The sequence below is a fragment of the Microdochium trichocladiopsis genome (genome assembly GCF_020744255.1).
Source record: "Microdochium trichocladiopsis strain MPI-CAGE-CH-0230 chromosome Unknown B0I36scaffold_4, whole genome shotgun sequence".
NCBI lineage: Eukaryota > Fungi > Ascomycota > Sordariomycetes > Xylariales > Microdochiaceae > Microdochium > Microdochium trichocladiopsis.
The window spans coordinates 215,052-227,879 of record NW_025763547.1 but is presented as its reverse complement, the minus strand read 5'-3'; the positions used below and the strand labels follow the sequence as shown (position 1 = coordinate 227,879).

At 55.9% G+C, this 12,828-nt stretch overlaps 3 protein-coding genes across 3 annotated transcripts; 1 reads left to right on the top strand and 2 right to left on the bottom strand.

Moving 5' to 3' along the window:
- Nucleotides 1-1,716: 1,716 nt before the first annotated feature.
- On the bottom strand, nucleotides 1,717-2,657 carry B0I36DRAFT_361401 (insect inhibitor with A fungal trypsin; the record flags this gene model as incomplete). The annotated part of the gene is made up of 3 exons (XM_046158471.1): nucleotides 1,717-2,026; nucleotides 2,091-2,293; nucleotides 2,364-2,657. The coding sequence occupies 3 exons, from the start codon at nucleotides 2,655-2,657 to the stop codon at nucleotides 1,717-1,719; spliced, it is 807 nt and encodes a 268-aa protein (XP_046013451.1).
- A 2,272-nt stretch (nucleotides 2,658-4,929) lies between these two features.
- B0I36DRAFT_430048 (uncharacterized protein) lies at nucleotides 4,930-5,653 on the bottom strand. Its single transcript, XM_046162520.1, has 2 exons — nucleotides 5,280-5,653; nucleotides 4,930-5,185 (listed from the first exon to the last, which is right to left on the bottom strand). The coding sequence occupies exons 1-2, from the start codon at nucleotides 5,464-5,466 to the stop codon at nucleotides 5,025-5,027; spliced, it is 348 nt and encodes a 115-aa protein (XP_046013450.1). The 5' UTR covers nucleotides 5,467-5,653; the 3' UTR covers nucleotides 4,930-5,024.
- Nucleotides 5,654-8,594: 2,941 nt separating this feature from the next.
- B0I36DRAFT_361399 (WSC domain-containing protein) lies at nucleotides 8,595-11,824 on the top strand (the record flags this gene model as incomplete). The annotated part of the gene is made up of 4 exons (XM_046158470.1): nucleotides 8,595-8,748; nucleotides 8,806-9,012; nucleotides 9,073-11,530; nucleotides 11,638-11,824. The coding sequence occupies 4 exons, from the start codon at nucleotides 8,595-8,597 to the stop codon at nucleotides 11,822-11,824; spliced, it is 3,006 nt and encodes a 1,001-aa protein (XP_046013449.1).
- Nucleotides 11,825-12,828: the final 1,004 nt, after the last annotated feature.

Sequence of the window (12,828 nt, the reverse complement as noted above, 5' to 3'; positions counted from 1 at the left end):
TCAAGCTCAACAGTAATCCATGCGAATGTTGAGTGGCAGCCTCCACAACTTGCGGCGTGACGGCTAGGGATGTGATTGTACGGTACATAATTACATGTGACAGGCCCGCCGAATAGCACAGAGAGGCGACGGAGAACAGAATTAAGCACTATACTATGCTGGGGCAGAGTGGCTTGGTCAAATCATGGCCTTGCGAAAGAAGAAGTGTTTCCCAGGTTGAAAGAATTATATTGTTTTCCTGCAAACACATTTACCCATTCTTTCTGCAACACTCTGGATCCCTCTCTTGGCATCCAATATCTGAGTGTCTTTGTGAAAGATGGTGGGAAAAAAATGGTGCATACGTTGTTGCCTGGTCAGCCATGGGTTCAGTGACTACTCAGAACCCCACAAGAACAAGAGCTGGGAAAGGTTCGCGACGATGATGGCCGCTGCTCATGCGACGGACCTCTTGTGGCAGGTTTCGGTCAATGAGCTCGAGGCCGGGGGCCAATCAGGGAGGTGTTGGGCCGAACTTAGGCCAGCAGTACAAGTTTAATTGGCATTGTCTGGTTCAATACAGTCCAAGAATACACACGAAGATGCGATTGAAACGAAGACCGCCATGATAGGCCCCAGATATGAGCAACGCCTTGAGAAAGTCTATGGCAGGCTGTCACCTGCAGATCCGTCGATCAACGCAAAGGGAATGGGTGACCGCCGGTACGCTAGCATCGGAGCTTGACTGTTGGAAAATGACTCATTCAGTGAGTGTGAGGCTGGCAAACGCCAGCACTTATAGCTCTATAGTCTTGCAGGATGGGTTAAGACAGTGCCGAGCACGAAATCTTCTCATCATCTTGGGAAACTGGGCACGCACCTTGCACTCAGGTTCTTTTTCGACTTGTGCGACACGAGAAAGAAAACGCCGGAGGACTTGTTACACTCAATAGCGTTCGATAGTATCATCCGGGTGCAGAGGTCACGAAACTCCTTGACAGGCTGTTCACGTCTAGCGATGATGGCCACCGACAGCCAGACATCAGTGCTCTTTGGACCCTTGATGAATTGATGCTACAGAGAGCCCCAGAAATAGCCGTCGTCGGAGACACTCCGGATGAGTGCACGACGAGAGACAAGCTCCTTGCCCGACCCAGGCGATTTCCAATGGCTCGAACACGAAGAGCACCAAGTTGATTGTGGCTGGGCGGGCTGAAACACGATTTCAATGCAGAATTCCTCAAATTTTCGGCAGCAATAACGGCAAGCTGCTGATAATGGAGGCTGTGGACGCCGACACACCCTCCTGTGTGAACCACGAGCTTCATCAACGGCATGATCTCATGGAAAAGAAATGCTTCGCGACCTCCTGGGCCAGTACGCAGGCAGAGGACAGATGACATGGATGTGGTGTGCGTGTGCATTCTTCCTAATGTGCTGCTAAAATCTGACGCTTCGGTGGGCGGAGTGTCAAGTGAACAACAGCCTTGCCACTGTCTCCAACCCCGGGCGATCAGCGCATCTCTACGCATCCTGCATCGGGACCACAGCGAGACACACGAGCGCATGCCTCAAACCATACCGCCAAAGCTCACAGATAACACAGTTCGTCTGCTTCGTCTTGTTATCCATGTCAAACGACCTGTGCTGAGAGGGAAACCAGCGTGAGGCTCTTTGAGCCCCCATTCATCGTAGCCAGGTACATCCTCCCCAAAAGGGTCCGACCGGACACTTTGTTTACTTATGGGTGTTGATCCAGTTGACGAACAGGCCGACGTTAGTGTAGACACCATAGGCATTTGGGCGAGCGCACCCGTAACCCCAGGACGTAAGGCCGATGAGAGTCTTGGAGGCGGCGTCGACGATAGGGCCGCCAGAGTCGCCTGAGCAAGCATCTTTACCCCCGGCAGCGAAGCCGGCGCAAACAAAATCGGTAGTAATAGACTGGTCTAAATACGCGGCCTGGCAGGTGGCCCGGCTGACGATGGGAACGGAGACCTTGAGCAGAGACTCAGGGAGTTCGCCAGCATATTCGTCGGTGATACCCCTAGAAAGGAGTATTATCAGTTCATGTCTTGATTCATGAGGTAATAGTACTAATGGGGATTTACCATCCGGCAGTGACGGCGGGTAAGCCGCCAGCGGGATCAAAGCCCTGAGTAGGGAGTTTAACGTAGCTAATCGTAGAGCTGTTCCGGATAGGAGCGGAAAGGCGCCAGAGACCGATATCGTTATTAGCGAAGTTGGGAATCTCGTACTTCTCATGGACCACGATCCGAGAGACGCCGACCTGGACACCGCCAGAGGCCCAGTTCTAAAGAAGATTAGTAGTTAGGGCAGCTTTTTTCAATGCGTTTCTAGTAGAGTTATATAGTATATCTTACCAGGGAGCCGGCACGGACCTTCATACGTGAGGGAGTCCGGCCATAAGAGCAGTGACCAGCAGTAATCACGGTATTTTCGTCAAGTAGGGAACCGCCGCAGAGGTGATAGCCATCTTGGGATAGAGAGACAATAAAGGGGAAATCTCCAGCGCTGGCAGCCTCACCGCCGACGATATTAACAGACGAGGTGCCTTCGTCAACCTCATCGCGCGCACCAAGGTTCGAAGCAGGAGCGGCAAAAGCAATAGCCGGGAGTACCGCCAAGATCGCGGCAAGCTTGGTGAGAGCAAGCATGATAGTAGAAGCGGAGTTGTATCTGAGGACAAAAGGTCAGGATGACGGTGAGGGTGCTCAATTGATGAGGGGGGTCTGGGTACAAGAACAAGTGACTGCAACCTAGTTATATATCTTCCCGCAGATCACAGCTAAGGAGACCAAGGTCAGTTCGTCACCAGTTCCTTTGAGACTACTCTTCGAGTACCGACACATGCCCAAGCAACAATACGCTGACCTGGCTCCCTGCCAACATGCGAGTAAGCACTCTAGATTTACCCGGACAGCCCGCGATGAACCATACGTGCTAATGATGCGTGGCCGATGCCCGAGCTAAAGCCTTTCGAAGCCGCAGCACAAAGGCGCTTTTGGCGAGCAATGACTTCGACCTTCTCTTTCTAAACTCTGCATGCCTTAATGCGACCTGTTGATAGCGCAGGCCTAGGGATCTGCATAAGAGGTAACCGGTTGTGCCGAGCAATCATTGTGATGTGACCCCGAAAAGGTCGTCGCCAGGCATTATAACCCCGTGAACAACCTCGATGAGGTTACATGGCAGGAGAGCTCTGTGACCCCAGGCCGAACGGGGTTGCAATCAACCACCAGTAGTCGGCCGAGAGACGGGACGATTTGGTTGATTCGCACGGGGCAACCAACCCCTCAAAGGAACAGAGGTGCAGATGTCAAAACAGCCCCGTTCCTCAGAGGAAGGTCGGCCGATTTTGGATCCCCACAATGATCTGACGTAGAGCAGGGGGCGAAAGAGTGTTCCCGCCAATGAGCGCTGTCTGGCCGAGGATGAACGACATTTGTTCTAGAACAGGTACCAGGGATGAGGAGCCAATGCGCCCAGGCGTTGCATTGCCGCGGCGATAATGCACAGGTTCGTTTACCAGTCATGCCTTCCCCACCGAGGCAAAACTGGACAGACTCTATTTACAGCAGGCTTATCCAACCAGTACATGTGACGCGACCCAAATAGTTAGAGCGAGGCGGGTCCACAGGGACTGGTCGACGACAAGGAGTTTGCACAGACCGACCGTCCGTGGCCCGACGTAGTCGGCCTTCATAGGGGCCCTACAGTTGGGCCAGCCAAGCGCACTGGCATTTCGGTGATCAGCCTGTGCCGCACTCGTGCCTGTTTTGACTGCATGCGGCAGTCGGGCAAAACACTTTGTTTTCAACATGAAGCATCATACAAAGGGTCTGTCTGGCCTCCTTATGTTCGATGGCCACGAGAGCCATCATTTTATCAATTTTGAGTTGTATTGTAGACCGCAGCGCATTGCCACGCCCTGTATACCTGCTCCGTCGCCGCATACGCTTCATCGTCTTGATATCAGGTACTATCGCTTCTGAAGTGGGTGTTCGGCGAGAAGACCGAGTATCTAACTCAGGGGGTGGACCATGTCGCTTGCGCATTCCTGGGACGATTCACGAACTGAACAGGGAGCTGCACAACTCCCTAAACACAGCGGCTGTGCAAAGTGCGACACGTCCCTTCGAGAGAGCCGTATTTTGGCTCCTAGAACTGGTATAAGAGGCGCCGCACTCTTGTTCAACCTCACAGGGGAATCGACACCCCTTCAGTCTTGGCCTATCAACCATCCAATCGGAGCTGAGAGAGTCGGAGATGAAGTACCTGGAGCCACTCCACGGATACGACAGTACTCCAGGACGTGATAGCGTCACGACATGCCGGCCACCTGTCAACGCCCTTCAAAACCAAGGCAGATGCCCGCCTGACGCGGGAGCTTCTTGCTGAAGCGCGATGGTAAGACCGGCATGGATGTGACAGCCTTCACCAACTGCTTAGACCATCGCGTTGGGGTGTTGAGTGGGCGCTTGTACTGTCGGGGAGTCTAGTAGTGGTCAGCATCGGACAATCCCAGCCCGAGCAAGCCTTGAAAGAGCGGCGGCGAGACGTTCTGAGGAAGATCTCATGTCCACATGCAAGGTGGGCAGGCACTTAGGTCGGGGAGGATGCCAAGCAGGCGTCTCATGGCGTAGATGAACCTTTTCTGCACCGACACGAGCATGGAGTTGCAACGGCAAGCGAGGCGCGCTGGACATACTCTGGCCACCGTATGTAGACTGGCCACAGTTGTGAGAATGTTCAACATCTTGGTTTGCAGGTCTGCTCGGGCGCTCTTTTAGCACATGCACGATGCTATTTTTTGAGCACAGAGGGAGGCGCGACGAAAGAGAGAATGCGCATGCATCGGTGATGGTACTCAGCATCCTTTGTCATCGCAGCATCGAGACATCATCAAATTAGAAGCAACAGCCTCAGAGTGAGACAGCACGAGGCCAAATTATAGGTGTCGTATTGATACATGTTCGCCGGGCTTGAAGGCGTGTATATATGGAATGTACATGACCACTTGCTCAAAAGCGCTCCTTGTCAGCAATAGGAACATCTGATCCAGTGGCGTTCTTGTACTGGCCGCGGATGAAGTCCGAGATCTGCTCGTCCTTGGCCTGCTCGACGGCGTTCTCGTTGCTCTGGTCACCCTGACCCAGAAACTTTTCCTGCACGAAATCGACACCTGTCAAACAGCCAAGCTACGTCAGCCCAGGAACAGTTGACGCATGTGCGTCACCACGACGCGTCGCTGGCAGAATGTCAGTGAGGGGGCCTACCCTTGTCGAGAGCATCCTCGTTCTTTTCGCTCTCGGGACCGCCGCCAGCCATGCCATGGAGCTTGTCCATGAAGCCACCGCCGCCGCTGCTCGACCCCTGGGTCTGCTGCTCCGTCCGGCCCTCGTTGGTGGCGGTATTGTTGTCAGTGTTGTTGCCGTTGCCGGCGAGGTTCTTGACGAAGTCCATGGTGTGGCAGAGTTGGAGATTTAGATGATGAGATGAGGGATTGGGGAGACTACCTGCGTCTGGAGCTTTGGACCTTCGACCGAGTTTATATGGCTGACGGGTAGCCAGCCTGGAATGCAGCAGCGCGTCACACTGAGGACTAGCTGAGCAAGGGTCGATACAGGTTAAAAAGTGGGCACGAAACGACCACCCGCATCATGGTGTGCTGCGCTAATCGTGCGGAGATGCCAGCTCATAGGCTGGCCAAGACCAGTCGCAAGTGTCGTGACGAAAGCTTTAGGTCCCTGGGTGCCGGAAGATCAAGCGGACCTCCCAAGGAATTGAGCTGTCGTCAGGTATAACCTGGGAAGAAGATGAAGCCCGACGCTCGATGGAGACTACAGTATGCCATTCATCGGTAGCCCGACGTGCGCATCCAGTTCTGCAGCACAACATGAATTGCTTCAGATGGCTACTCTGAGATGCAGTGCTTGCCGACAACGCGCTCAAACTTAGCAGACACGGCGCAGGTGTGATGTCACACTGGGCTGGGGGGCTACGACGTGGGGGCGGCCTGGTGGGGAAACCTTGTTCCGACTCTTCAATTGGGGAGCGAGCAGGGCGCGCAATGGAGAGAACCAAAGCTTTAGAAGAGAGGCGCATCAAGGGCACCACAAAGCACTTCTTGCCATGGCAGAAGACGGAGGGTTCGAGGGCAACATCGCGCAAGGAGACGTACTGAAATAATGGAGCAGCAGAATGGGAGCGGAAGGCGAGGTGTCGAAGGATCCAGAAGCCAACGCAGCCCATGGCTTGCTCAATAGGCACGTTCAAGTCACGCGCACCTCGGTTTGGCCTGCATGTGTTGCGACCGGTTCTAGATGCTGCGAAGTGCTGTCAGGTAGGGCCAGGCATTGTGTGCCTAGACACTCGACGCATGGCCAACTCACCGTGCTGCCTCGCGCGATGCCATCGCCGTGGTCATGTAGTACAGCAAATCAGGCGTGTGCCTGCCCACCAGCAGGAAGCCGTGGTGGTCAGTGTCAGTAGCGCGATCCCCCCACTGAGCCTAAGCGCCTGCCTGGCCTTAAGACAGAGGCGTTCCGGAACCGTGAGACTCTCGAGCCGGCGGCCTACAGTACAACACACATTGCAGATCGAGGCCTTCATCACCTTGGGCATGGCCAGCATTCGTGCTCCTGCTCCTGTGCGTGCGCTTGCAGATCGGTTGTTCCGAGGCACCCCATCCTGAGAGGTCCTGAGAGGGTTTGAGGATGACCCAGGCGCGAGGAGCCCTTGTGTTGGTCTGAGTGGGCGATTGGAGGCTGGGAACGCCATAACTACCTTACCTTAGTGATGGACCTGATCCACATCCCGACGCCTGGCCCCGATCGCGGCTCGGCAGGGATGTGGCGGCAGGCGGACGTGGAGGGCGGGATCCACGCCCAAGGAGCAGTCAGCTCGGGCCGGGAGGCATCATGGATGGTCTTTGGGCTGAGAGAGGGCTGAGCATCTCGTGCCCGCGAGATGAAGACTGATTGTTTCGTCGCGGGAACCGGTGCGCCACGGCGCTGGTGATGACGAGTCCTGAGACCATGGTCGTGTAGCAATGATAATATCTGGATGCATTGGGTGGGAGAGCTGCCATGCGTGCGGCTGACGAGTTGCAATATCCGCCTTGAAGAGCAACGACCACAACGACACCGACAACAACGACGCCGTCGACGAGTGAGCTGAAAAAGCAGAGCCACAGGCAGGGATGGAAGGTCGAGCTCGCGGATAGACGAGGGGAGGAGGTCTGGACCGGGAATCGGTTCCTCCGGCAGGCGTGGCGTGGTGTGTTATCGCTCACTCACAGGAAGCCACGCATGCTGCGCAACCAAGGACAGGGTGAGACAGGCGACATGTCGGACTACGCCGACGGGATGAGAAAAAGCAAACAAGACGCAGATGCTAGCGCAGCACGCATCATGCATCGCGGATCACTATTCTCGCCCTTCTCGCAGGCACAGGCCCGGCCGCCCCTTGCGCACGCATGGCGAGACAGGCCGCTCACTGCAGGGAGCCCGGCTGCCCCACAAAAAGCAACGGCAGGCAGGTGCTCGCCAGCGCAGGGGCAGGCACGGCTGACTGCTTCCAAGGTTGGTTGCTTGCAAAGTCAAGTCAAGTCAAGTGTCGGCAGGTCCAGTTCACCTCGCTCGCTCGCTCTCACCTGCACCTGCCGCCCCACTCGATGCCGCTCGTGCCACTTTACTTTGGACGGCATTGGCCTCTTTCGGATCGGATCGCCAGGCCCGGGCCTGGCGTCACGAAAGCAACACTTGACAGCCTGCAGAGCCCAAAGCCTCCCAGCCCACCACGTGTGCCACGCACCTCGTCTCGTCTCAGGCCATCGTCCAGAACTAGATCGCCAAGCATCAGCTCCTCCTCGATAAGTCCAACACCAGCCGCCCTGCCGTGTCGCTGCTGCTCAGCCTCGGATTCGGCTCGCGGCTCGACTGCAGATCCAGCCATCACACTAATTACAGCCCAGGCCAACGCACCGTCGCCAGGGGCCGGGCCCAGCTCAAATCACTCCATGCGCGGAGCCGTGCCAGCAGCTCGGGCAGCTCGTCCAGGCCGCGAGGCTCCAAGACGAGCCGTTGATGTGCCAATTTTGGCAAGGGAAGCTGCAGCTACTGGCTAGCGCCCAGCGCCACGCCCGCGGCAGACGAGCACGCCTTGCCAGATTGGGACAAGATGTTCCTTTTTTCCGCAGGCACGGCTCACCTTAGGCCACACCCCCTGGGCCTCGGAGAGGCTGGAATCGGCATGGCAGGCCAAAAAAGGCCCGGCCAGGGACCGCGGGCCTTGCAGGCAACATCAGCTTCACGACTTCGATAGTGTCGGCCGTTCATGCACGTCCCTGATAGTCAGTTTGCGAGACATGGGTACGGCAGCTGAACCAGGCCGACTCGTGGCGTTCTCGGAGAGAGGCCCTTTTCCCATGGGTGGCATCGTCGCCAAGGTCGCCAGCATGCGGATATATGGCCGTCCCAGAATCCACTTCTTCAGCGTGACTCCGTTTCTTCAGGTCCTCTCGACCATCGTCCTTCGCTTCGCCGCTCTACTCTACTGCCGAGGGCTACGGACAAGACCCACCAAGCACGATGATCCTACGCCTCGGCGCCAAGGTGGCACTCGCCCTGCAAGCACTGGCTCTGCTCGGTGAGCATGTTGCAGCACAACAGTTTGAGGGTGACGCGTATGAAAATAGCCTGCCAAACGTGCCAGGGGCAGAAAAGGCGTACTGGAAAATCACAGGTTGGTGCTTCAATCTTTTTTTTCTGCACAGCGCCGGAGGCTAACACACGCTTACAGACAAGAAGGGACGCACGTTCACTCAGTTGAACTACTTCTCACAGGACGGAAACCGCAAGCGCTTGGTTCCAGAGAATGTTCAGCGAGTCGTAATCATCGTCCATGGGGCAAACCGCGACCCGCAGCTGTACATGTCCAATATGCTCAGTGCTCTCGCGCAGGTGCGCAAATCGGCTGGACCAAACTTCACGAATACACAGATCATCAGTAAGTCCAAGTAGTCGACTGCCTCACTTGCACACAGACGTACTGACTGCTGTTCTGCAGCACCCTACTTCCCCAACGGTGAGGATAAGGGCGTCGGTTACCCCTGGGACAGCAGTGCGCCCGCGGGTGGTTATGGCTCGACATCGAACGCGCTCGTCTGGTCGGGGAATTCCTGGATGGACGGCGGCAACAACCAGTACCCACGACAGCAGATTGCGACGTCATCATATGATTGCATCGACCAGATCATCCAGTACTTTGCTGACAAGTCTCGCTATCCCAACGTCCATCAAATTGTCGTGGGAGGCCACAGCGCTGGTGCTCAGTTTGTACATCGCTATGCCGCGGTCGGCTATGATCTCTCTGAATACCTCGGCGACGTTGGCCTCACGCTCTGGGTCGGAAACCCCAACAGCTACCTGTGGTTGAACTCGAGCCGCCCCATCGACACTTCTAATTGCGCTGACTACAATGACTGGCGCATGGGTCTGGACAACTACGACCAAACATACAACAAGGAGCTGGTGGCCCGTGGCGTCGCCGCGGTCCAGGCCAATTACAACTCCAAGTCGATTGCCTACGTCCGGGGTCTGCGAGATCGTGGCGACACATCAGACGACTGCAGTCCCTTCGTCGAAGGTCAGCAACGCGACGAGCGCTTCTTCAACTTCATCAATGCGTTCCCGCCGTCTTGCGCCGGCCCTGCAGACCCCGCCTGTGATACCGTGGACTACGTCAACATTGGCCACGATGCAGGCTCCATTTTTGCCTCCGCTGCTGGTCAAGCTCGGCTCTTTATCGACAACTTCACTGGTCAGAAGGACAAGAAGCCAGACTATTTTTGCCCACGTCAGCAGGCTGGTGACAGTCCGCTTCCAGACCCGACGTGCGACCGCGTGGTTCAACCACCGAGCGGCACTTTCAACGGCATGACGTATCAAGGTTGCTGGACCGACAGTGGCATAGCTAGTCTGTCCAAGCGCATGCCGGACGACTCGAGCAACAGCGTGGATAGATGCACAAAGAAGTGCGCCGATGCTGGCTACGCTCTAGCGGGCATGGAGTTTGGCACCCAATGTTTCTGTGGCGACCAACTGACCAGCAGGGCGACACAAGTCGCCGAGCGTGGTTGTTTCCAGGACTGTGCAGGGGACGATACGCAGATATGTGGCGGTGGCAGTCGCCTGTCGCTCTGGGGTACCGGCAAGCCAACCGTGCTTCAGCCACCGCGAAACCCGCCGTCTGTAGGGGCGTACAAGTATGCTGGCTGTTACAAGGACAATCAAGGCAGCAAAGCGATGCCTGTCGGTAAGCCCGGCGGCAGCTCTTTGACGCTTGAGAAGTGTGCTTCTGCCTGCGCTGGGTACAACTACTTTGGCACCGAGTACGCCTCCGAGTGTACTTGCGCCAACCTCCTCGTGGGCCGGAGCAACACAAAGACGGACGACAGCGACTGTTCTATGCCTTGCTCAGGCGACCCATCGCAGTTCTGCGGCGCGGGCAACCGCCTTACCTTGTATTCTCTCAACGGTGGCCCGGTTAACTACCAGGGCAGTGGTTCGGGCTCTACGCCTCCAGCAACCCCCTCCTCGTCCGGCACGCCCAATACCGATCTTGTCTGCCCGAGCAGCAACGGGGCCACATACACCTCAAGTGGCAAGAAGTTCACGGTACAATGTGGTACTGATCACGCGGGTAATGATCTCAAGTCATTGAGCACGGACACGTTTGCAGGCTGTATCGACGCCTGCGCCGCCACAAATGGGTGCGTCGTCGTTGCCTATTCTGGAACGGCTTGCTATCTGAAGAACGGAATCGGCGCAGAAGTCAAGAATGGCGTTTGGGGTGCGGTCATTCAGTCTACGTCGACGCCTGCTACAAAAACAACCTCAACTGTCTCGTCGACCACATCCTCCATCGTCTCTGCTTCAGCCAGCAGTCCCAGTGCGACACCCTCATCCTCGCCACCTCCCACCACCAATCTGGTCTGTCCAGATAGTGATGGCGTCACGTATAATTCCAACGGTCAAGCGTTCACAGTCCAGTGTGGCACCGATCATGCAGGAAATGACTTGACATCTTTGACCACAGACACGTTCGCAGGCTGCGTCGATGCGTGTGCCACGACAGCTGGTTGTGTCGTTTTGGCCTACTCCGGCACTGCCTGTTATTTGAAGAACGGGATAGGAGAGGAAGTTCAGAATGGTGTCTGGGGAGCCATCATCCAAAGGGCGCAAACGTCTTCAACGACGACATCGTCATCGGCTGCGTCAACCATATCATCTACGCGGTCCAGCTCGTCCAGCGTCTCCAGCGCGGCCTCCTCACCGTCTTCGACACCTGCTACCAGAATCACGTGCCCGAATAGCGATGGCGTCTCATACAACTCGAACGGCAAGACCTTTGTCGTTCAATGCGGCACTGACCATGCTGGAAATGACTTCAAGTCCTTGAGCACGGACACATTTGCTGGCTGCGTCAACGCCTGCGCCACGACGGACGGCTGTGTTGTGTTGGCGTACTCTGGCACAGCATGCTACCTCAAGAACGCCATTGGCGCTGAAGTGAAGAACGGTGTCTGGGGCGCCATCCTCAAGGTGGGGACAGCTGACTCTTCTACAACAGCGTCGTCGACTCTGTCAGTGTCGTCAACCTCGTCAGCATCGTCGACCTCGTCGGCGTCGTCAATCTCGTCATCGTCTTCAACCTCGTCGACTTCGTCAGCGGCTCCATCAATTTCGGTGTCGGTCGCTACAGCTTCTTCGAGTGGTTCGGCAACTTCTTCGTCAGTCTCATCCACAAGTACATCTGATTTGTCCGATGTGACAACAAGCACTTCGTCAGTGTCGTCCGGCAGTACATCTTCAACATCAAGTGGCACACCGCCGCCTCGCTCGACATCATCATCAGTTGAGTCATTTACAACAATTCTGTCTACTTCATCCTCAAGTAGTAGCACATCGGTCTCTTCCTCGTCGTCTTCGTCGGCCCCCACCGCTGTCCCAACAGCGCTTTCATGCCCTGCATCGAACGGAACAATCTACACGGTTGCATCAGGGGCTGAATTCAAGGTCGAGTGTGGAATCGACCACTATGGTGGAGACATGCCCAAGCCCAACCCGGTCTACGTCACCAAGTTCCAGGCATGCGTGGATGCTTGCGGTGCCCGTGAAGGGTGCAAGGCTGCCGCTCTTTCCGGCACCGCCTGCTACCTCAAAAGTTCAGTTGGACCCCCGATCAAAAACAAAGTACTTGGTGCAGTCCTCGTTCCAGATGGCAGCAGAGCGACTTCATCAAGCTCATGCGTGACGTCGAGGTCCTGCACATCGGCCCCCTCACCCTCATAGCATCCCTATTCTGGGCTGCGTGATGTGGAAAATTTGGTGGAGTTGTCGTTGCCTTCACACTAATGGTTTGCACAGTCCCAGTACGCCTTCATGGCAATCTGATCCTGGGGCGGAGTCGTTTTGGTTGCTTTCTCTCATTTTGTATTTAGACTTGCTTGCCTCCCTTTCACATACATAGACAAGTTTATAATAAGCTATATGATCCTTCCGCCTCTAACGCACCCATGCCGTCGGATGACAATGCACGTCAAAGCGATACTGTCTACGCACTGCATTTCCCGACAGCCCAGTGATTTGTGCATTATCTCAACAGCCGCGATGTATGGTTTTGCTCGAGGACAGCTTCGTGCCCTTTGCCGCCCTTCTTCAAACCCTATCCGGCCATCATCGCCCTCGACGGATTTTACTGACACTCAATAACGCCAGGCCACGATGGCCAGGGAATCGGGAGATGGCAAGTGGTTCTTGT